A 25,428-nucleotide genomic window follows, 5' to 3' on the forward strand; every position below is an offset into this window, starting at 1 on the left:
TGGTTTCCTCACAAATGAAGCATCCTGCCTTCAAAGACACCTTGGTGATGGGTTCTGACCTCAATGGGTCCCATCACCCACCAGTGGTGAGATTCAGATAATCATGAAAAGGTTGTTGTTCTGTAGAAATGAGAAATGAATCCAGTCATCAGGCATTATTTCTCTTTTATTGTTTAGCATTGAATCCAACTTGTTCTCTCAACTACTGTATCCTAAACCATTGTGAGCAAGATCCCAACCCCTCGTTACCAAGGTGGACATGCCTGTAGAGTCTTCAGGCATCGTATAGACCTTTTCCTTAGCTCCTAAATAAAAAACAAAGCAACACACTTATGAGAAAAGACCCTGTCCCCATTGCACCACTGTTTCTTCTCTGATGAACTCCTTGTCCGTATGTCTACACTGTTGTCCTGAGTGTAAATTCCAAACCCTATCTCTTATCTCTATCCAGCGAGGTGCCCCCATAGTGCCATAATTCCTGCTTTTACAAGAATTTTGAGACAGTTTGTGATCTAACTTGCATTGGAAGAGAAAAGAGAACCCCAAGCACGAGGGTCTTGATTCTGAGTGCCACCGTAAGCCTGCTATGCCAACAAGAGACTGCCAAACTAATACTTCCTGTTTCTACAGCTCTGTGTTCCATACAACACAGAAGATTATAGGATATGTGGGACTGAGGAAGCAGAGAAAGTTTCTTTTATCCTGATTCCACCTAACTTACACTCATTTATTTATTATTTTTTATGTGACATTCATTTAAATCTCTTAGAGGGGCACCTGGGTGGCTCAGGTAGTTAAGCATCTGCCTTCAGCTCAGGTCATGGTCTCATGGTTTGTGGCCTTGAGCCCCACATCAGACTCTCTGCTGTCTGCGCAGAGCTGGCTTCGGGTTCCCACTCTCTCTCTGCCCCTCCCCAACTTGCAAGTGTGCTCTCTCTCTCTTTCTTTCTCTGAAAAATAAATTTTTAAAAATCCCCTAAATCTCTTAAAGAGAATATATGAATTATTCAGACAAAGAACAATGAAGAAAAAGTTTGCTGAGTAAATGTAATCAAATGTAATCGAAATGACAGAAACAAGAAAATTACGTGCTTTTGAAGCGTCTTTCAAAAAGCAAGTTAAAATATTAATATTAGCTAAAAATCTTTTGAATACTTATCATTGGCTCACACATACAGGTTAAGTACTTTGTTTATAGTTCCCACTGAATCCTCAGTACTGATTTGGGAGGGGACATGTACAATCTGAGACTTGAGGGATTTGTCCAGGAACATAAAGGTTTTACATGGCAAATTTGGGATTCAAATGTAGCTCTTCCTGTGCTCAGTATAATATACAGCCTCCTGACGATTGTACCAATATTGTAGGTCTCCTAGAACAAATATTATTAATACTTTGTACATGATTCATATTATTATACATTCTTAAAAGCAATACAACTGTTTTCATTTTAAAATGAATGTAATCTGGAATTTTCACCCCTTCACACTATTCTATTTAATTATTTAGGATTTGTATGACCCTATCATAAAATTCACATGTGCTATCCAAAACTCAGAAAGAAAAAAAAATGAATTCCATATAAGCAGTCCAAAAATTAGTATTATCTTGTTTTTCTTTAAATTGTATTCCATTGGTTCTAACAGCCAGATAGGATTCAGTTGCCCAAATACACACAGTGCAGCTCAAAATATTTTAGCAGGAAGTGAAGTAGACAGCTTCCTCTCCCTAGAAGTTTAAAATCTAAAATTCAATATGGGCACTTAACAATGCAAAGAATATTACCACACCCAACTGTGCAAGAAGAAAGTACACAGAATAATAAATATATAAGCAAGCCCATAAATTATCACTAATTTTCACATTTGTCTGAAGTTTTCATTGTTGTGGGCATTGTACACACACACACACACACACACACACACACACCCCACACACACACAGAGCAATTATCACTCAAATCAGGGAGAGTCTCAGAAGAAATGAAAGCAAGGGAAAGACTTTTCCCAATAGAGAGACTACTGGATGAAACCTGGGAATGGCTTCCATGAAAGTGGGGTAAGCTTGGTAGAACAAGATGAAGCACATGGTAAGGAGATGGGTTTGGGCAAAATGAAGGGAACCTGAAAGAAGGAAAGAGATTCATTACAGATCCAGGGATCAGATAAAGAGCCCCATAGTAGGGCCAGAGCAGCCTGGCCCTATAGGGAGGGAACACAACTGGAAGCCGCAAGAGATTTCAAGGGGTCAGATAATGCAGGGTGGGTGGCGGAGGCATTGGCCCTGCTCCATCACCTGGATCATCGGGGTCTGAGGTGGAGGAAAGTGGGCCAGTGAGAAGGAGGTGGCCATGGTCAAGTCTAGAAGCTGGTTCCTCAGAAACTAAATCCCTTTATCCACATAATGCCACTTCTTCAGATGAAAAGGACAGAATTCAAATGACGCTAAGACTCCTTTTTCATTTCTTTCAGGTTTTCAGGCAGTAACTCTTGGCATAGAGGGCAAAAATGCAGAGATGGAAGGACGGTGTGGTCAGGAAGGAAGGAAGCCCAGATTATAAAGGGGATGAGTTTTAGTGGTAGAAACTGGCATAAAATACACTCACTAGTATGTTAATCTCTTCACCATGTTCCTGGTGATATTTTATGTCCATTCTGATGAAAGAAAAATATTCGAACTTCATCTCTCAAATATCATTATTAACAAACTATTTCTTTATTCCAGGCCTTGATGAAGACTTATGAACTCAGTCGGCACATTTGCACTTGTTTCCATATCACTTGCAAGAGAGTTTTATTGTCTTTTGAGCAGTTAGGAGGTAAGGATGTGAAGCCAGATGTGCCTCACTCAGTTCAAATTCCAGCTGTTCTGCTTAATTGCTGTGTGATGTTGGGAAGGTGCTTAATGTGTCTAAGTCTCAATGTCCTCAATTGTTAAAGGGAATAATAATAACATCTACCTGCATCATTGCTTTACAGATTAAATAAAACAATGCATGTAAAGCACTTAATATAGTGCTGACAAACAACAGATGCTCAAAGGATATTAAAGACTATAGTTATTTTTCTGTATGCTTTCTTTCCAGATAAATCTCGCACTTTTTAAAAGTGAGTTCAAAGTTTATGTTACCTCTGATACCCCAACAAAATACTAAATCCCATCTTCTACAAACAGTGAGGGGTTGAAAAGTAAAAGCTATTGTAGCTGTGGCCAGGATTACATGCCCCACCAACATCCAAGCAGAAAGCGGATCCTTCTGTTCATGATCATATAGCAGCAAACACCAAGTTGTCTCTTGGACTGAATGGACTGTTGGCTTCTGAAAGAAGAGATTTAGAAACTATGGATTAATATAAGCATGCAGGAATTGCTTACCTTGTAAAGCGTGCAGAGGTGTGGTGATGTTTAGTATCTAGTTATTCATGCCTGATGATTTTTATTGCAGCAATGGTCTATTTTAGATAGTTTTTCATCCTACTGCATGACCTGCTAATAAACTGAAGCATTTTCACCTCACTAAACTCAATTTTTAATGACAATAGCCTATTTTGAATACACATCATTGGAATCTCACACTTGGCGCATAATGAATCCCTCTCTGTGGCCTGCCTAGGACTCTATTAAATAATCTTTGTGAGCCTCACCACAATGGTTTGGTTCAGTATCCCTCCACCATCGAATACATTAAACCCAAAACAAAACACTGTCATACATGGAAGAGTTCATAAAATCCAGCCTGTGAAAGACAGTCAGCAATCTGTCCAAGTCACGTCCTGGACTTTTTGTTTTACAGACTTTCCCAGAATATTGGCTCAATGTTAACAGAGAAGCAGTATATCAAACTTAAAAAGGAAGGGGTTGGTTAGTCTATGGGAGACCAGAGTCTAGAGAGTTGCCCACACCTCTGAGAAACACCAAGTTTGCTAAACTGCTCTTGTCAGCTCAGATTCTATGGCTGATAAAATCACAGGGCTCTACAGTATGCCTACTCAGTCCTTTGGGATTATTACTAAATAGGATAATAAGGTACTTTTTTGCTTTTTGCACTAACCGCAAATGCAAAGACTCCAAAAGCAGTCATTTGCAAACACATTCTTTTTCCCTCCAGGTCATGCATTCCTCTTTTTTTTTTTCTAAGTGAGAATGAAAGAATTTTTAATTCATTGTAAGAATAGTTATTCTCATTTGCCTTGCCTTTTTTTTTAAAGAATCATTTCATATTCTTATAAAGTGTTATTAAGCATATTTTTGAAGCAAATGATATAGCTTTGGAACTAAAAGATTCTTCACAAAGGAAATTGCTAATCAGAGAATTTTAATAATTTGCTCAAAGTCCCACAGCCAGTGAGAGGTAGATGTGGGAGTAGGATCCTATTCCCCCTCTCCTAAATGCTGGGTTTACACCCTGCCAAGCAGCCCAACTTCAAATAGTGGAGCAATTATAATGTGCCCATATGCTCTGGACTCTCAACTGGCCCCAACCTGTATAGCACCCTTTGCCCTTCTTTCTAGCATTTCCTACCTCTAGTCTGAATGCCTCCTGTTCTAAATAATCAGATGGAATCGCAGCAGTTTCCTCACATTTCACCAGAACAGCTAAAAACATGACTCCTCACAGATATCCTAAAGGCTAAAAGATATTAATAAGGTGTCATGAACACTCCTGATCCACATGAGTACCACTCTCCAACACAGGCAGAAGCAAGAGGAGAGTAACACATATAGAGAAAACGCTGCTGTGTGATGAGGTAGAGGTGCCTCCTGAAGAGGAATCCTGAACTGGGGTCATAGAGTGTGTGCTGCAATAGATGATCCTGACCCTGATCTAAAGGTTGAGTAAGGGTTACCAGGGTAGGGGGCTGGGGTGGGGCACCCCTGTTACAATAACCAGATTTGACTTTTATTCTACCACTAAGTAGCTGTAAACCTCTGGACAAGTTTTACAAATCCCCTGACTTCTTATCTGAAATGGAGTTGTTAATAGTAACTACCCAAAAAGTTTGGTGGGGTATAAATGAATACATAGATGTAATTTCTTTTGAAAGCCTAAGTAGACATCTCATAAATTTTAGCTATGATGTTGTTGTTGATGATGGAACAATATGCTCAAAGACTCAGAGGTAAAATTTGCATAGCATATTGCTGAACATTCCAGGAAAAGCAAATAGTTCAGGTTGGTGGAAAGATTGAATGTAATTTAACTGAAGTGGATTCACTTCTCCTAGCTGTGGTATAAGCAAGAAATTGCACATCATTTCAACTAACCAATATAGTGGAATACTCATTAAAGCTTGCTTTCTCTTCAAAGGCTTGATGGTGGGTTTATGGTGGCCTCCATTAGAAGGCATGTTTGAAGTGGGCACCCGGGTGGCTTAGTTGGTTGAGCTTACGACTCTTGATTTTGGCTCAGGTTATGATCTCACAGTTTGTGAGATCAAGTCTTGCATCCGGCTCTGCTCTGACAGCGTGGAGCCTCCTTGGGATTCTCTCCCTCTCTTTCTGCCCCTCCCCCATTCTCTCTCCCTCTCTCTCTCTCAAAATAAATAAACTTATTAAAAAAAAAAAAGAAGAAGGCAGGTGTGAATTTAAGGTAGGTAGCCTTAGTGGAGGGAAAAGATTTAATTTCTAAGAGATAGGTAAAGTGGAGCCCCAGGAATAGTAGGATAGGTAACCAGGGCTGAATATGGAGAACTAGCCTCATACCTGGAAATAGACCTATAGAAGGTCTATGGCTCCGAAGGTTCCAGGAGCACTGGCCTATAGTACTTCCTCAGAGCCACCATTTAAATGATCTGAAGTTATAGGGCTCAGAAAAAGCTAACTGCAGCTTTTGTCCTGGGGATGACTCTTCCTGGATGGACTGTCCATCATGTTAGTGAAACTTCTAGTCTTTCCCGTGTCTCAGGCCTGGGGCCACCTCATGAGTGTGAACTTTGGTTCAGTGAGGCTTCAAGTCTTAGAGTGCCAGTGAAGGGACTGTTAAGTGGAACTGCTAATTATGACCTGTGGCACAAGTGTGTCCATTTATTAACAAGAGGTAATTCTGTCTAATATGGAGAAATAAGTCATTTATAAATGGAGTTGAAATGACTTTTTCCAGATGTCACAGCAAACTTCAGGCAGAATTTGTCCTAGAAGGAAAATATTTTACTCTCAAAGATCTCAGAGCCATAGGGATTGTCCTTTGGCAAGAGAGAATGACCAATCCAAATTACTTAAAGTCTTCTCCTTTAAAGTTAACCAGATTTCTTACTTCTTAACTTTGTCTTCTCCGCCCCCCCCCCCTTTTTTAAGAGAGTAAGCTGAGGAGAGGGGCAGAGAGAGAGAGAGGATCATAAGCATAGAGCCTGATGTGGGGCTCGATCCCACAACCCTGGGATCATGATCTGACCTGAAATTGAGTTGGACACTTGATTGACTGAGCCACCCAGGTACCCCAAGATTCCTAAATTCTGGCAAAGTTATGTGCTATAGACTGAATGTCATGTCTCCCCAAAATTTATACACTGAAACCTAATCCTCAATGTGATGGTATTAGAAGGTGGGGCCTTTAAGAGGTGATGAGGTCATGAGGGTACAGCCCACATCAATGGGATTAGTGCCCTTGTAGAAGACATCCAGAGAGTTCCCTTGCCCCCTTTCCACACTTGAAAATACAGTGAGAAGAGGGAGACCTATGAAGCAGAAAGCCAACTCTCATCAGACCCAGCATCTGCTGATGCCTTAATCTTGGACTTGCCAGCCTCTAGAACTGTGAGAAATAAACATTCGTTGTTTAAGCCCCTCCCACCCAGTCTATGGTATTTTTGTTACAGTAGCCTGAACTGACTTAAACACTGTCTGAGTTAGAAAAGAAACACCAAAACAGAATATGACTGGAGTGCTCTTGTGTCCTTTCTGAACTTTTGCACCCAGGGTACAAAACCACTCAGGGATCCGATGGCACGCAAAGCGCTTCCACTGTGACCCACCTCCACTCACACTCCAGGCAGATGGGAATTCAGAAGTGCCCTTCCCTCCTGTGCTTCCCTCCGCTGTTCATCCTTGCCACATCTCTCATAAGGTTGTTAGGCTTCCCAATCCTGCTTTATCTTAAACTTCAAACAGACTCCTCTGCCTGCCCCATAGGACACTCTAGTGCTTGCTGGCTTGCAGGTATTGTATTGAGCCATTTTCATTTAATGAGCAGGATGTGTTCACATAGCGATTCACTGCATTATAAAAGCCTTTATTAATCACTCCATGGTGCCATAAAATGACAGGCATTTGGTTCCCAAAGCAAACACTACAAACCAAGAACCTTAATATAGAGGTGGATATAAAATTATAATAGCCAAGTGGCAAGTCCTTGGTGCATTTAGAGGATCACAAGAGGATAAAAAGAGCTTCTGGTGCCTCTCTAATTGTTTTTAAATTTTTATTTATGGTCATATTAAGCAGTTCCCTGAGAGCTCGAGCCATTTAAATTATGGTGATTCTTTCTGAAGGCTTTTAACGGTAAGGAAATTGGGAATTAGTCCCTTTTCTGAGGAGACACAGGTGTCTGAGTATTTCCTAGCAGACAATGTTCTTTCAAACTTGCTGAGTGGATGAGTTATCAGCAGTTTGCAACCTTCAGCATGCTTCAGAATCTCCTGATGAATTTAATAAACTCATATTGCTGAGCCCCACTTCTAGAGTTCTGATTCAGTAGGTCTGGAACAGGACTTGAAAACCTGTAAACATTCCTTGGTGATGTTGATGCTGCTGGTCTAGGGACCACACTTTGAGAATTACCATTATAGAATATACTTTGAGCTAAATGCACCAGGCCATCTGTCATTGTTGGGTAGGGTTTAAAAAGGTATGGCTCCTCCAAGAAGCACGTCAGTCCCTTCATTGTCTTTTTCTCAGTAAGAAAAGCACACTAATCCCACACTATGCTCCTCAAGTTGCTTATGGATTAGATGCTGTTTAAGGTGAAAAAATGAATGTTTGTTCTAGTTGTTACCGTGGAGTAACAATATATGCATGGGGCTGGGCAAAGGGATTGCATGGCATTTGTTCTGGGTCACTCAGAAATATGAGAAAATAATTACATTGAATTTTCAAGCAAATCCAGAGATGTTTTTCTCCAGTAAGTCCATACTTCGTATATACAGTTGACCCTTGAGCAACTTAGGTTTGAGCTGCATGGATCCACTTATACACGGATTTTTTCGATAAATACTGTACAGTACTATAAATGTATTTTCTTTCATGATTTTCTTAACATTTTCTTTTCTCTGACTTTATTAAAGAATATAGTGTATAAAATCTGGGTTAATTATATATATAATGTACAAAATCTGGATTAATTGACTATTTACATTATCCACGAGGCTTCCAGTAAACAGTAGGCTAATGGTAGTCAAGTTTTGGGGGAGTCAAAAGTTATACTCGATTTTTGACTGTGCCGAGGTTGGCACCCTAACCCTTGCATTGTTCAAGGATCAAGTGTATTCCATTTCAGAATGAGCAAAGAATAACCATATATAATGTCAGCAATGAAGTTGCAATAAAGGAGATTTTCTTTATGCCTAAACTGTAGCATCTTTTGATTTCATTTCAGCCTATTCTCTGTCAATAGATTATGGTTCTTCCCCAAAGAATTGTTATTATATATGATATTTCTATTATATCACACTTTAGGATGTTGTCTTAGGATAACATCTTTTATATTTGTTAATTTCTCAGGCTTAGGTTATTAATTTAATTTCTCATATTGGTTGTACTGAAATCCATTAATTTTTAACCTTTAATTTTGAGATAATTTCAAACATACAAAAAAGTTACATACAAAAAAGTTGCAAGAATGGTACAAAGAACTTCCATATAACCTACACTCAGATTAGCCAGTTCAACATTTTCCACATCTCTCTCTCCATATATATATATGTATATATATATACGTATATATATGTATATATATACATATACGTATATACATATATATACAAGATTTTACCCCTCAAGATTACCCCTCAAGATTTTAGTGTTAATTTTCTAAAAATAAAGACAGTCTACTACATAGACACGGAACAGCCATCAGCATCAGAAAATTAACTTTGATAGTTTACCACCATCAAATTTATAGACTCCATTCAAATTTTACTAATTTTTCCAATAAGATACTTTATAAACTGAGGATTTCAATCTAAGATTGTTGTATTTAGTTGTTATGTCCTACAACTTGGAATAATTCTTCAGTCTTTCCTTGTGCTTTATGTACTTAATATTTTTTAGGTGTTTAAGACTCATATTTTGTGGGCTAGTCTTCCATCTAAATATGTCTGCTTTCTCCTCGTGATTAGATTCCAGGTATGCTTTTTGGCATGAATACTATGGCAGTGACACTGTGCTCTCCTCGGAGTATCACGTAACGACGTACATGATGTCAGTTTGTTCCATTCTCAGTGCTGTGAATTTTTTGCCATTTGGTTATGGTTATGTCTGCCAGTTTTTTTGGTACTATTTATTAATAAGTTATTAACAAGTATTTTGATAGGATATACATTGACACTATCGATATCCTGGTTGTCATCAAACTATCACCAGCTAGTTTGGGCATGCATCAATGATTTTCATGCCTGAACAGTGACAATCAATTTCCTTAATTAAAATTCATGGGCTTTATGGGAAAAGGGGGCTAGGAAATGACTCTAAAACAATGATCAGTCCTTGAGTTTACAGTCTAAATGGGAAGGTAAGAAATAGATGCAGGTGTAGGAAATGAGCTATGAAGTATCAGGCTGGCGGTTGGACCGAAGACCTGTAACTACTGACAAAAGTGTGACATGGAGGAGTAGTTTGGGTCTCAAGCTAGTGGGACTGTGAAGAAGATGTAGCCCTGGGAGGAGAGGGGTTGCTGAGGCAAATGCAAAACATGAGAAGTAGGAATGTGAAGCTGTCACGGCGGAGGTTTTTGTAGGAAATTTGGGGGAAATAAGAAAAAAAATTTTGAACTGAAAACCTGTTGCGTTGATTTTCAGGAATAACTGCTTCGACCAAATCCATGAAATAATCAAATAAGAAACAGTACTGGAGTGGCGCCTGGGTGGCTCAGTCGGTTAAGCATCCAACTTCGGCTCAAGTCATGATCTCGCGGTCTGTGAGTTCGAGCCCCGCGTCAGGCTCTGTGCTGACAGCTCAGAGCTTGGAGCCTGTTTCAGATTCTGTGTCTCCCTCTCTCTCTGACCCTCCCCTGTTCATGCTGTCTCTCCCTGTCTCAAAAATAAATAAATGTTAAAAAATTAAAAAATTAAAAAAAAAGAAACAGTACTGGAAAATCTTAAGTCCTACAGTAGTTTCTGCCCTTCTAATAACCAAGAATACATTTTATTATCTCTCTCGCAAATTCCTGAAATGTTACTATTGACCATCATTTGTTATCTGCATGAAAAGTAATGTTATCATTCAAAGGTGATTTTTTTTTTTAGTCCTGCAAAAGCAAAGAATTTTGATAGTTTAGTTAATCTAAGCAGTTTTATCTCGGTACAAACTTTGATTTTATTGAGTTTTTTGAAATATTAAAAATAGCTTGAGGATTCTCATTGTTTGTGGACTCTTAGAAGTTGTACATACTCATTTAGTTTAATAATTGCATAGTATAGATAAGGAAATAAGAGGCTCAGAAAAGTTAAATAACTTGCCAAAGGTCACACAGTCATTGACTAAACCAGTCTTGACATGAATCCAGAACCTGCTCCTTTGTCTTTCTTCCTAGTTGAGAGCTTTATTATGCACTAACTTGTGTTCTTTTCTTTTTTTCTCTTTTGCACTATTCCTTTCCACCCAAGATTTTAAACTGTTGAAACAAGGGAAAGTCATCTTCTTTTTGAATAATGATGATAGCAATATGTGTATATTATTCCTAAAGAGAGTCAGTACTAAATGCTTTCTAGACATGGCTCATTTAATCCTTCTAACAACTCTGTGAAACCGGTATTAGGAGTCTCACTTTACAGATACAGAATCTGAGCTTTATGAAGGGTAAGTAATTTGTCTTCAATTATGCAGCTAGTAAAGAGCAGAACATGGGTTTAACCCCAGATCCAGTCTTCTCCAATGCCTTTGTTCTCTACCAGCTAAGCTGCCTCTAAGGGTACTCATAATTCTACATTCCCTAACACAGCCAGGTGGCCGAGTCTGATGATTTTCTAAGGTCCCTTACGATGCCCAGCTCTTAGAAAGACATAAAAGTCATAAAAGCATGGGTATTTGTTTTCTGAAAACAATAAGGTACTGCAAAATATGTTAAATGTATCAAAGTGAACATATGAAAATCTCCTCTAATTATTTTTATAAGACAGTTGGAAATATATTGAATCAGAGAATCTTCACATTTCATAAGATGTTTAACATTCATCTTCTTGTTTATTTCTCCTTATCAATTTTGTCCTTTGCAGGCAATTTTCCCTACAGGCAATTTTCCAGCAAAAATATCCCTCTTCACTTGGAATTATTTTGCTCATCTGTAATGCCTCAAGGGTAATGTTGGACATCTTTAATCAACACATCACTTCTCTTGAGGTTTTGAATGGTCACCATTCAGGAGCAAGGGGACCAGAGGTGGGGCCTCAGGGACCACCAGAAGAGTAGGAAATCTCACACAGAGGCTTGACCCGTGCTATTAGGCAACTTTGCGACCTTAGTGGTCATTGACATGTTAGCAAACATTGGGCTTGAGAGAAGGGATGACACCAAAGCTGTGTGGGAATGAGAGAGCTGTTGGCAAATGCAGGATCGCTTGGCAGGAAGAACGTCAACTGAGATATTGATGGTGCCCCTACATATTTAATTGAATGCAGAGAATTTAATCCTGAGACATCTTGAGTCAGAGCTCACTCTCCTGTTTCCTGTCGGATTTGGCAGTGCCCTGGTCTGTTATTGAGACTGTGCCCCAGGGAAAGGAGAGGCTTCAGGGGGGAGGGGACACATCTGCCTTCACGTTCAGGAGTTGTCATTAGCCCAACAGAGGCCAGACCCAGAGTATGAAAAGCTTTTCTCCCAGTTACCGATGCATCCTCCAAGGCAGGCTTTTTCCTCTTTTTCCTTTCTTTTCCCGGTTTTTACTTTTGTTTTCTTTTTAACATTTGCTTTAGATATGCTACACCGTGTAGTGGTTTTAACCCTAGTCATGCATTAAAATCACTCTTCTGTATTGTTGGACTTTTTTAACCACATGAATTTATTATTTCAAAAAAAACAAGTCACGCCGGGGCACAGAAATTTTAATTTAATTGCTCTGGAATGGGGCCTCGGCACCAGGACTTTCAAGCTCTCCAGTTGGTCCCAATGTAAAGCCTAATGTGATTCTCAGCCTGGGACCCCCAGAGGTCCTCAGGAACTACTTTGAATATTTCAAAGAGCCCAAAGACAGTCATCTATTTTACCCATAATACACTTCCTCCAGTTAACACTGAATCTCTTTGCTCTTGGCTGGAACTAAATCAACACCTGATATAATAGCTTATCACTTTCTGATGCTAAACTTTGATAAGCAGAGTTTTGTAAAATAAAACTGAAATGGGAAATTAATTATTACCTTATAAATACAGTTTTTATGTGGGTAAAATCTTTCAAAAATTGAGTATATCATGAGAGAAAGTATATAAAAGGGTAATTTCAGGTGATAAAATTGGGAAGCAATCTGATAAAGTTATCTTTTAAGCTGGTATTAGCCTTCAAATACCCAACAACAAATAAGTAAAAGGCGTACCAACCAGAAAGGCACTGGCTGGCAGGTCGAAGCCAGCAAGGGGATTTTATATTTGTCCTGGGTAATGAGCACTCAGCTATGCAGAGGATGACGTTTGTGATCTTTGTGAATTCACCTGCATTCTCCTGCTGTAGGCAACCTAAGTCTCACAGCATCTCCCAATCGCCCCATCTCGCTTCTATCAATCCCATTAGGACCAGACCCTTCAAGACCTGTCTGAGAAAAATCACAGAAGGAAGCACTAGAGATTATTTCTATTGTCTGCCAAGTTGGTCTCTTGCTATCATCCGGAAATGTTTAACATAAGTGAATCTTTAATTAACTTCAAAAAGTGCCTGTGCTTGGTTTCAGGTATGTAAACATGGCAGGACAAAAGTCACTAATGTTTGGCAAGGGGAGTTCTGAAAACATCAATTAGAACGAGTTGGTATGAACACCCGATGAACACCCACCTCGACAGTAGGAACGAAATTAGTGCTAATTATGAGTATCCCTCTTACTTCACCAAACATTTGTTCATGATTATACACTGGGAAGTGAAATCAAGTACATTTTTTGCTTGTATTTTATTTATTCATACATTTAACAAATATTTAAAGAGAATATACCATGCACTAGATACTGCTCCCGGCACTAGAAATAAAGAAATAAGCAAAATAAACAAAACTTACTATCCCCATGAAGCTTAGATCTTGAAAGGGACTGTAGATGTTGGAAGTCACTACCAGTCAAGAAGAGTGCATGCAAAACAGCTGTTACTTAAAACTCTGTATTAAAACATTTGTAATTCAGACTTCTAAAAAAAATACCTCCTTTGCATACAGAAAACTAAAGTATTCCCTCCAACCCTTCACAAGAATAGTTTTAATTCACAGCTTCCCATTGCTCGAAACGATTAAATCGAAATCCAACTAAGAGCAAAACATAATTTTAGGTTCTTATGTTCTCCATCCCCAACAGTTTACAACTGAGCATTTACTAGCTGGGAGCTTGGGTCATTCAAGTAGACCTTGCTTCTTTAGCGATGATAAGCGAGACAATGCGCTGTGTTTATGGACTTAGAGGTGAGAAGAGAAAGAAAAGCTCTCTTAGGAAATCTGAAAAGGAGTTTGGAGACCAGTAAAGAAATTCAGAGGACATCAACATTCAAATCAGATACTGCCATGTAATAAATATTTGCTGAATATTTCGTTGGGCAGCTAGATTCCATAGATAGGGTGACATTGTGTCTCTTAAGACGTTAGCACTTTGTATGTACAATTGTACTGTATAGGATACATTTCAGCTCTCATTTCCAATTGGTAATCCCTTGAAAAAAAATCGTATAATGTGTCTGTGGCTGAGTGTAAAATTATCTTGGGTAGAGCCTCTGTGAGAGTATTGAGGCAAATGCTAATTGTGCCACCTTCTTGGCTTGAGTGTTTTTCAAGGAACAGTTATAAAGCCTTTAAGGCAGAGAAAGTGATCGAGAGTCAGAAAGTATGCTAGCAGTTGAAACCCTACTCTTGAGATAAGAGCTACCTTGCCTAAAATACAGTGAATGGCAGCCTCAGGACAAAGGATTAATGTGAAGAGGTACAGCCACATGTCTTCTGAAAGCCCTACACCATTGCCACATTGTTCTGAGTATTTATAAAAAGTAGTTTTCCAGGAGTAGGGACTTGTCAAAGGAAGTTAAATGTTCACTTCATAATGGGGGTTCCATGAAGAGTTACTGAGGAAGTGAGAATACTTTTTCTTAAACAAGCCTCCTTCTGTTTAAAATTTTATTTTAAAGTGAAGAAAAGTATATATGTCTTGATGCTTTAGAAACAGATGTAGTGTAAATAATACAAATTTTAGTCAGATAATAACAGAGGCTTACAAATTTGGCAAAAAATAGGAGACTATCTTTTCTTTGAAGTGTCTTCCCACAGAAATGTCAGACAAATGTAGCAATCAGTTTTATCTGGACACTTTAAAAACACTTAATCTCACTGTCCTTATATTAATTCAACACACAAACATTTAAGTTGGTGTCCTGCAGAATAACAAATTCATAGGATATGATCCCTTACACGAATAAAAAAGTAGCATTGATCACATTGAAGCATGAAAAGGACTGCCAGAGAAAAAAACAGAACACCATTTTAAAATTTTTTTTTGAAGGAGAGACAGGGCGCAAGTGAGGGAGGGGCAGAGAGAGAGAGAGAGAGAGAGAGAGACAAGCAAGGCTTACCCAAAGCGGGTCCCGTGCTCACCCAAGCAGAGCTTGAGCTCACTCCATGCAGAATTTGAACTCACAAATGGTGAGGTCATGATCTGAGCCAAAGTCAGATATTTACTGAGCCATCCAGATACCCCAAGAACACCAAATATTGTAAGAGACACTCTTATACTAACATTTTTTTGCTGTTTATCTGAAATTCAAATATAACTGAACATTCTGTATTTTTATCTTATTTTTTATTTTATTTTAATTTTTTAACATTCTCTGTTTTTATTTGCTAAATCCGGCAAGCCTAAAAGGGTTCATCCAAATTAAAAAGCAGATTACTAGAACTCCAATTTTTTTAAACATTGAAAAAAATATTCAACTAGACTCTCTCCTGAAATGCTCCCAAGGTGCTATGGACTGATGTCTGCCCCTCCCAACTTATATGTTGAAGCCTTAACCCCCAGTGGGACTGTATTTGAAGATAAGGCTTTTAGGAGACAATTAGGTTAAATGAGGTAGTAAGAGTGTTCCTAACCCAACATAATTAGTGGCCTTATAAAAAGAGAAAAAGACATCTCTCTATCGGCACACCTGCACCGAGGAAAGGCCACATGAGCACTGAACAGAAAGGTGGCCATCGAAAGCCAGGGAGAGAACCTTTCCCAGAACCTGACCATGCTGGCACCCTGATCTCAGATTTCCACTCTCCAGACTGTGAGAAAATAAATTTCTGTTGTTTAGGACACCAGTCTGTAATATTTTGTCATGATCACCCAAGCTCACAAAGACACAAGACCCACTGCACTTCCCCTCATAGTCATCATCACCCCTGGACCTGCTGTACTTCCCAGATTTATTTCCCCAGCAGATCCTGACCTCCATGGCAGCAGGGAGGGCAGAGAGTGCCTGCCTGGTCTTTTGCTGTGTGCTTAGCTGACTGCACAGTGCCTCTGGCTTGTAATGGGGACTGAGTGAATACCTGTCAGCTAAAGGAATACTGTATGAATTAAGTGACTAGAAGGGCAGACAAAAAAAAATGTGTTCACCATTGTCTAATGTATAGAATTGTTGAATTATTATGTTGTACACCTGAAACTAATATAACATTGTATGTCAAGTATACTTCAATTATTAAAAAAATATGCCCACTGCAATGTTATTTATAATAATAGTTGAAACATTAAGAAAGATCTAAATGTCCAAAATTAGGAGAGTGTTCAAATAAATTAATTACATTAATAAAATTACAATCATATGACAATATATCATGTAGTTGTTAAAAAGAGTCTTACAAATATTACTTTTAATGGCATGATAAAGGTCACATAAAGTCACATTAAGAAAAAAATAGGATATATATGTACCTATACACACACACGCACACACACAGAGGAATATTTGGGAGTAAATGCAATTTTTTTTCTTTTCTTTTAGAGAGAGAGGGAGAGAGCCTGTGCCCGCACCTGCTCACCTTGGGAAAAGGCTAAGCCTGGTTGTCCAGAGATTTCCAAAGAGAAATAATATTGGGATTGTCTTCAGTGGAACATGGCACGATAGGGAGTGAGCATTAATACTACCATTGTTTTGGACTGCCAGCTCACCATGATAATAAAGTGCATACTGACTTTTAGTTGTTTATCTTTAAAGCAATTTTTTTAAGTTTATTTATCTTGAGAGAAAGAGAAAGAGTGGGGGAGGGACAGAGATAAAGGGAGAGAGAGAATCCCAAGCAGGCTCCATGCTGTCAGCACAGAGCCCCACAGGGAGATATATTTCACAAACCGTGAGATCATGACCTGAGCCTAAATCAAGAGCTGGATACTTAGTCAACTGAGCCACCCAGGTGCTCTGGAGTAAATGTAATTGTTAACGATGGTTATATTCAGATAGTCAGATAAGATTATTTTTTCATTATGTTTTTCTTTACTTTTCAAATTTACTACAAGAATTATGGATGCTTTATAATCAGGAAAAAAATTAGTAGTCATTTGGCATGAGTCATATGGATTGAAAGATTATATCTGCAAAATTATTATAGCAGGGAAAACAAAGATAAGTTGGTCAAAGTCATTATTCATGCAGGATTCAGAAAAACCTTATAAACTCCACTGAGAAAACACCTCAGTAGTGAGATTAAACTGAGTTACACCATAAAGAAAGCCTTTATGGTCAGGAATAGTCATGTGAACAGATAATGTCATTATTTGTAAGGACTAAGGCAAACCCATGTAGTAGGGATCTGGGGCAGAAAGGAAAGACCTTGAAGTGGATGCCATTGCTGCCCTGTCAAGATTCCCTTCTTCAGCCTGTTGTATCCAGCTTACAGCTGCTGTGAGTTTGGGCTGCTGGAGGTTCACGGCTGCCTTCTTCCCTGGTGAATTTCCTTTCACAATATTGCAGCCTCCCCTCCTGGATGAGAGGGGCACCAGCATTGTCGAGAAGCTGCAGTGGCTGTCCCATGTAGGTGAGGATTATAAGGATAGGAGATCCTCCTATAGCACTGTGCTCCCTGATAGCAATGGGGATGATAGGACCTCAGAATAGCACAGGCCAGATGGCCAGAAGCAAGGTGGGCATGATTATCAAAGTGCACAGCAGACGGACTAACAGGCTGTGTTCAAAGAGACCTATGGAGCTACCTAATGGAAAATGGTGTTCCCAGAATGAGATTGACGGACAAGTCAATAGGGGTCTTGCTTAATGTATATCAGCAATCAAGATATATCATGAATAGATGAACAGAACTCTAAGGTCTACCCACTCAGTGGAAAATCATGATCCCTTCATCAGTTTACAGACTTTAGCTAGTTCTTAGACCCATAACCTATTGCTTCCTAACTTGCAACACCATGGAAACTGTATAAAGTAGTGTTTCCCTCCTTCTACAATGGGGCCAATGGCCATTTACTCAAATAAAGATACACTGGGGAAAGTGGGCTGTTGAATCAGGAATCTGAGTTGACTATGATACCTAAGGACACAGAGTACCATCATGGATCCTCCTGTTAGAGAAGAGCCATATCTCGGTCCAGAGTTCTAGGCTGGGTCCATCTCATAGTGGGTGCACAGGGTCCATGAATCTACCCTGCTGTTATTTCCTGGCTTGCTAAATTTATAATCAGCATACGTGTACTTAAAGTTTGTGAAAACCCTCACAATGATTTGTAGATAAAGAGCTGTTACAGTGGGAAAAAACAAAATGAATACCCCCTGAAATTTCTAAGGTAATACATCAAAAACAATATTATATTCCAGATGGAAAGGCAGAGATTGGTACCATCCTCAAAGACTTAAAAGGTAAATGGATCATGGTCTTCATCAGCTCCATTTAATTCATTAGTCATGAAATGACTGTGGACAGAATGACTCAGCCATTGATGTAAGTCAGCTGCTAACCACCACCTCTAAACATCATAACCAAAGAGCTTGGAAAATCTTTTCCAGGATGGAGTGAATTTCATGTGGGAAACAACTGGATATGAGTGGTGTAAGGGATAGAGTATCATAGATGCTGTTGGTGCCCTGGCAGGATCCCTTTTTTCCAGGCCAGTGCACTTATCCCACAGCTAGTGTGAGTTGATCTGCTAATGGCTCACAGGTACCCCTTTACCTGGAAAACTGCCCTTGATAAATGGAAATTATCACTCCTGAGAGGTATTTTTCAGTTAAGTGCAGTGAAATCTATTTTGTGGGATCATCTCTTAGCATGAAGAGAACAGAAAAGTGGTCATTTCTTTTGGTGAAATAAAAACTAATTCATTTCTCTATTTATTTAGCAATAACTTCCTAAACACAGATTACAGCCAATCATTTGTGTTACCTGTTCCAGATCCAAGAGGGAATCAGACTATCTCCTGTCTTTCAGAACTTACACTTTAGGGTCATGTCTGAGTCTCCCTCCATTTGTCTGGAAAGGTGAGAGCAGGGTGTGCTTCTGGACACAGATGGGAGAAAACGGTAGCTTTCTGAAGGGAGGGTTAAAGAGTAGTTTTCCCTAGTACAAGCAACAAGTGGGTGCACCATCTGTAGAAAATTTCAAACAGTAATAAAAACCAACTAAAAGGGGGCGCCTGGGTGGCTTAGTCGGTTAAGCTTCCGACTCAGGTTATGATCTCGCAGCTGGTGGGATAGAGCCCCATGTCAGGCTCCTCACTGAATAAATAAATAAACTTAAAAAATTGCTTAAAAAAAACAACTAAAAGTCAGTATGCACTTTATTATCATGGTGAGCTGGCAATCCTAAACAATGGTAGTGTTAATGCTTACTCCCTACCCCCCATACGCCACTGAAGAGAATCCTAGTATTATTCCTGTTTGGAAATCTCTGGGCAACCAGGCTTAACCTTTCCCCAAGGTGAGAGGTCACAACAGCTTCCATCACCAAGGAAGGAGAGAAGTGGTTAGAAGGAGAGGTTTAGAGCCATCAGTCCCAAAATAACCTTGAGTGTCCACCCCCAAGTGTCTCCAGGAAAGCAGGGGCAGTTCATTATGATTAGACTCCAGCTTTTGTGTGGGGGCAGGGCAGGGAGTGAGGATCGTTGAGGCAGCACACAATGAATTTGCCTCACTATAAGCTTGTATATTTTATCTAGAGTAGGATGCTTGGGGAAAAGTAGAAGAGAATGAACGAAAAGGGAGAGCAGAATCAAACCCCTTCTGCGAGTCAGAGGAGTTTGACTTCAGTGAGCTCTGAGAGAAGAGTTGATCTCTTAACCTGTGCTGGCAAAGATTTAAAGTCACTTATTTTGGCAGGGAAAGTCAAAAGACCAACTGTTCATTCCTAGGGATTTGGAGGTAGTAACTTGCTTAGATTTTGTCAGTAAAAAGAGATAATTAAGGTTCTAAACAACTACAGACTTCTTCCTATTCAGCGAGCTTACAAAACAAGGCTATGAATTTTAAAACCTTTACAACTTACCTGAGGAATTAATATTCTCCCATCCACAATAGTCACCATAATGGGATAGAAAATGAAAAGTGACCAAATGCATTACTTTTCAACCTTGAATTTCATCATGCTCTAATTTTGTAGAGTATTTATTATACTTGATTAAGGGAGATTTAAATAATATGGGTTATATTTTATGTGTTGGGTGAATTTTTCATAGATGAAACTTCTCTTCAGAGGCCTAGGAATAAGAACAAAAGAAAATAAAAAGGTTACTTGGCAAAACTTAGTATTGACCTGCATTATCCAATACTGTAGCCAGTAGCCACAGTCAGCTATTTAAATTTATAAAAAGCAAACTAAACTAAAAATTCAGTTGATTGGTTGCTCTCGCCACATTTAAAAAAGATTTTTGTTTTGAAATAATTTAGGGCTTACACAGAAGTTGCAGAAATAGTACAGAGAGTTCCCATGGATGTTTCTCCCAGTTTGCCTCAGTAATATCTTACATAACCATAGGATAATTATCAAAGCCATCAAATTGACGGTGGTACGATACTATTAACTAAACTACAGACACTATTTGGGTTGTTACCAGTTTTAATATGCACATTTGGCGGGCGTGGGGGGTGTATAGTTCTATGACATTTTATCGTGCATATAGATTTGTAGAACTATGATAATCATCAAGATCATCATCAACCATTTCACCATCCCTTCATAGTCCTGCCCTCCTGCCAACCCGAACCCTTAGCAAACACTAATCTGTCATTCATCAGTATAATTCTGTCATTTTGAGAAGGTAACGTGAATATAATTGACTTTTCATTATGCAGCATAATGGATATCCAACATGCTGTTGCAGTTTGTTTCTTTTATCACTGAGTAGTATTCCATTGTATGGACATCTTAGTCCATTTGGGCTGCTGTAACAAAATGTGATAGACTGGATGGCTTATTAAAAAGCAGAAATATATTTCTTATAATTCTGGAGACTGGAAATTCTAAGATCAAAGTGTCTACAGATTGGGTGTCTGGCAAGAGCCCACTTCCTGGTCCATAGACAACCATCTTCTTGCCATGTCCTCACATGCTGCAAGGGGTAACAGAGTTCTATGGGTTCTCTTTTATAAGGGCATTACTCCTATTCATGAGAACTCCACCCTCATGACCTAATAACCTTCCAAAGTCTCCACCTTCAAATACCATCACATTGGACATTAGGATTTAACATATGAATTTGAAAGCTGGGGGTTCACATTCATTCTGTAGCAATGGATGTAATATAATTTGTTTATCCGTCCACCTACTGAAAGACATTTATGTTGTTCTAAGTGTTTTTTTTTAATTTTTTCAATGTTTATTTATTTCTTTTGAGAGAGAGAGAGAGAGAGAGAGCACATGTACAGGGGAGGGGCAGAAAGGGAAGGAAAGAAAGAATCCCAAGCAAGCCCTGGGCTGTCAGCGCACAGCCCGAGGCAGACTCAATCCCATGAACCCGTGAGATCATGACCCAAGCCGAAATCAAGAGTTGGATGACCAGCTGACTGAGCCACCCAGGCATCTCTCAGGTTTTTTTTTTAATATGAAATTATTGTCAAATTGGTTTCCGTACAACACCCAGTGCTCATCCCAACAGGTGCCCTCCTCAATGCCCATCACCCCCCCTCCCCTCCTTCCCACCCATCCTCATTTTTTGATTTACCAATAAAGCTTCTATGAACATTCATGTTCAGGTTTTGTGCTGATTTTCTGTCTGGTGGTTTATCAATTACTAAGAGAAGCCTTAGCTCTAGTTACGGGTTTGTCTATTTCCCCTTTCAGTTTTGCAATTTTTCTTTCATGTTTTTTCAGGTTCTGCTGCTTAGAACATACATATTTAGGAGTGTTATGTGTTCTTAGGTAATTGACCCTTTTAATAATTTTGTAATACCACTTTTTGTTAATTTTCTTTGCTCCACAGTCTACTTTGTCTGATATTAATATAGGCACTCCAGCTTTCTTTTGATTAATGTTTGCACAATGTATCTTTTTCCATTCTTGTACTTTGTTACCTGTATGAGTTTCTTCTAGACAGCCCATAGTTGGATCATAATTTTTTGAATCCATTTTGCCATTCTCTGTCTTTTATGGTGAGTTGAAGCCATTTACATTTATTTATTTATTTATTTATTTATTTATTTATTTATAAGAGTTCAGCTTTTTATTGAACAGGTTAAAGAAGAGATTTAGTCAAAAGACTAAAGCCCACATCATCATCAGACTCCTCTGATTCTTCTTTCTTTGCTTCCACTTTCTTCTCCTCAGTTGGGGCAGCAATGGTGGAGGGGGCAGGCCCAGCTGCTGGGACAGAACCACCAGCCCCCACCTTATGGACAAGGCTCCTGATGTTGACGATGTTGACGTGGGCCAGGGCCTTTGCAAACAAGCCTGGCCAGAAAGATTCAACATTTACACCCAATGTTTTAATGAGAGCATTGACCTCATCCTCCTTGACCGACACCTCATCATCCTGCACGGTGAGACCCGAGTAGATGCCCGCGAGCTCCCAGAGGCGGAGGTGGGGAGATTGGGCGCTGCTGGATAAAGTGAAGCTTCCTCAGTCGGACCAAGCACTTTAGCAGCAGCTGAGGAAAGGAGCTGAGCCATTTACTTTCAAAGTAATTCACAATGTGTTAGAATTTACGTCTTCTGTTTGATTGTTTTCTATTAGTTCCCATTGCTGTTTGTTTCATTTTCCCTTTCATGCATTTCTTGTTGGAGTATTTTCATGACAGTTGCTTGACAACCTTGTCATTTAACTCCAACCTCTGTGCGATCGTGGCATTGCATGTCTTTTCTCATTTGAGTTATGGTTTTTCTGGGACTTGGATTGATTCCTTAACAGTTTGAGGATTGAGTTAGAAGAATCAGGTTTCTTTTTAAATCATATATTTTAGCAGGCAATCAACCCTGAACGTGTCTTGACTCCATTTTGTGGACTGTGGTTTGAATGTCAATTTAGTTTCAAAAGCTTTGTACTGTTATTTTGGTCTCCCTCACCTGTGTGCTTCTCAGAGTCCAATCTGCAGATGTGATATTGCGCACCAACTTCAGTTTCCTAAGTGTTTGCTGTGTTTATTTTGGCAGGTTTCATGCACATGAGCCATTTTTCAGGGTAAGGAGTAGGGAGGAAGCAATCCGGAACTTTAATCATAGAATTAAAGGAGTCCTTTTTCTACCTTGTTCCTCTCTATAATTCTTTCCCCAGTCTCTGCTGTGTTGTCACTGTTTAGTGCCACCCTACCCACAACTTAAGCCCTCAGTAGCAACACATGGCTAACAAGTTCTGTATTGGACAGTGCAAATACAGAAAATTTCCATCATCTCCAAAAGTTCTATTGTATAGGGCTGATATAGATGACAACCTTTTGCTTCATGAGTTTAAGCTCTTCTTCAAGATGATTAATTATAGAAAGAAACAAAAGGCATAAAAATAGATGGGGAGGGTGACAAAAGAAGAATTTTAAGATCCAAAAATTAGAAAAATAAAAGTGGTAACAAGAAAAGACAGCAGAGAGACATTGGAAATACCTACATGGAATAAATCTTTTTTTTTTAAGTTTATTTATTTTGAGAGAGAGAGAGTGAGCAGGGGAGGGGCAGAAAGAGAGGGAGAGAGAGAGAATCCCAAGCAGGCTCCTCACTGTCAGTGCAGAGCCTGACACAGGGCCTGAACCAACAAACCACAAGATCATGGCCTGAGCTGAAGTCAAGAGTCGGACTCTTAACTGAATGAGCCACCCAGGCGCTCCACCATGTGGAGTAAATCTTAATCAAAAACAGCAAAGCCAGCTCCTAAGCACAGGGTCTCCTAGATATTCCTGATACTTACCTAGTTTCATGTGCCAGAGACCAGGCCATCTTCTCAAAGCTGTGTTTCAAAAGCAGTGGGTTCAAGCTTCAATTGTCATTCTCTTACCTCATTCTCTGCAGTGAAAGAGATACTTAGAATCTTAGAGTGCAAAAGACACTTTAAGACTGTGCAATTCAAATGCTACTTCAAAACACTGTGCATGCAAAGATTACACACTTGGGTATGGTAAGGCTAGCCTCCTTGCTGGTTTTAGACTTGTCTAAATTAATGAGTATCAAGCCCCCACAGGGACTTCCAGGTATGGGAGCCTCACTCCTGCCCAGGCCTTGATGAATTGCAACCCAGTGCTCTTTGGTCACCGAAGAAGAAACATTATGGCTCTCTGCCCTTGTTCATCCTTTAGTTTTTCAGATGGAAGAGAGAGACCCCAGATGCTGTCCTGAAAGCAGCTGAAAGTGTGAGTGTCTAGTAAAGAAACAAAGGCAATTCCTAGCCCCAGGCTCCAGGGCAAGAGAGAAGCTACTAGCAAATTGAAACTGAAGATTTGAGAAGAAAGAAGTAACCTAGAGAGCGGTGGAGAGAGGGGAGTAAAGAAAGAATGCCAAGGCACTAGTGGGGCAGGGGACAGTTTTGAGCTAATCTCACAAGTTCCTTTCTAGAGACTTTCTGGAGGCAGACACTGAAGGACACAAACAGTTGGGACAAGAGCTGGTTTCTTCAGAGCAATCCACACACTAGTTTCTCCTCATGGGATTTCCCAGAACTACGGTTTTCCTTTCCTAGTACACAACTTGGAACAAATTTCCTGAAAGAAGTGTTCAAAAAATTGTTCTCTCTCCTTACACCTTTGCCAAGATTTCTTGAAAATTCTCAAATTCATCTCAATGCCTCTCCACCCTTATCGATAAATCAGGACAGAAGGGAGATACCAATCATTAGACCTGACGTGTGTATTTTCACTACCAATAACATAGTTAAAACATAATTCAATATAATTATTGAAAAAACAGGCTTTCAATCCAAATATTGTTGAAGAAGAGGGAATATTGCCACAGAGAGGTGAAAGAGATACACTAAGCCAAGATGGAAACTAACAGTATTTTAGTGTGCTTAGTGACAAATCATAATGAAAAACCTAACAATAGTTTTCAGAATCAACAGAGTTGTTTTCTAAAATGGTGCCAGGATGTGGTATCAACAGTGAGAGTGGGAGTCATATGAAACCAGACAGTTTTCTTATTCTATTATTTAGTACCTGGAAAAATGACCCAAGGTGTCAGCTTCAATAAAAGTAATCGTAATGCCTATCTTGCAAATTCATTATTCGGATTACAAGACACGGTGCACGTAAGGTGCTTAGCGTGATGCCTGGCACACTTGGCACACCCTGAATGTCTGGATCTTTCTTCTTTTCTCCCTTTATAACCTGTGATAGATAACATCACTTCTGTTGGGCCTTCAACCTTTCTGCCATTCATCCATGCTGCTGGCCAGGTGCCCTCTTCTCTTCTAGGCTCCCTCTTCTCTTGAATAAACCCTGATTATTACAATTATCATGTGTCTTATAATTAGACATTGTTTCTATTAATTCAAATCATGTATTTAAATGAAGCACCTAGTGAAGTGATGCATTGGGCTCATCAATAGCTTTTTGCCTCTTGCAGTTTCCCCACTTGTCCACTAGGTTTGATGGGGAGCAGCTGATTCAAACCTACTTTATTGGACTCCGTGTTCATGTTTATTTTACA

General features: G+C 39.4%; 1 protein-coding gene across 1 annotated transcript; it reads right to left on the bottom strand.

Annotated features, from left to right (window-relative positions):
• Positions 1–22,007: 22,007 nt before the first annotated feature.
• On the bottom strand, positions 22,008–23,727 carry LOC125166496 (60S acidic ribosomal protein P1-like). Its single transcript, XM_047860377.1, has 2 exons — positions 23,699–23,727; positions 22,008–22,403 (listed from the first exon to the last, which is right to left on the bottom strand). Exons 1-2 carry the CDS (start codon positions 23,725–23,727, stop codon positions 22,040–22,042), a joined length of 393 nt encoding a protein of 130 aa, XP_047716333.1. The 3' UTR covers positions 22,008–22,039.
• Between the last annotated feature and the right edge of the window lie 1,701 nt (positions 23,728–25,428).

The sequence above is a fragment of the Prionailurus viverrinus genome, chromosome B2 (assembly GCF_022837055.1).
Source record: "Prionailurus viverrinus isolate Anna chromosome B2, UM_Priviv_1.0, whole genome shotgun sequence".
NCBI lineage: Eukaryota > Metazoa > Chordata > Mammalia > Carnivora > Felidae > Prionailurus > Prionailurus viverrinus.

Bases quoted from the DNA above. Each gene is read 5' to 3' on its own strand.
- LOC125166496 (XM_047860377.1), bottom strand. From the start codon at position 23,727: ATGGCCTGGTCTCTGGCACATGAAACTAG. The intron at 22,404-23,698 runs GTAAGTATCAGG...CACTTTATCCAG, and splicing joins TCTCTGGCACATGAAACTAG to CAGCGCCCAATCTCCCCACC.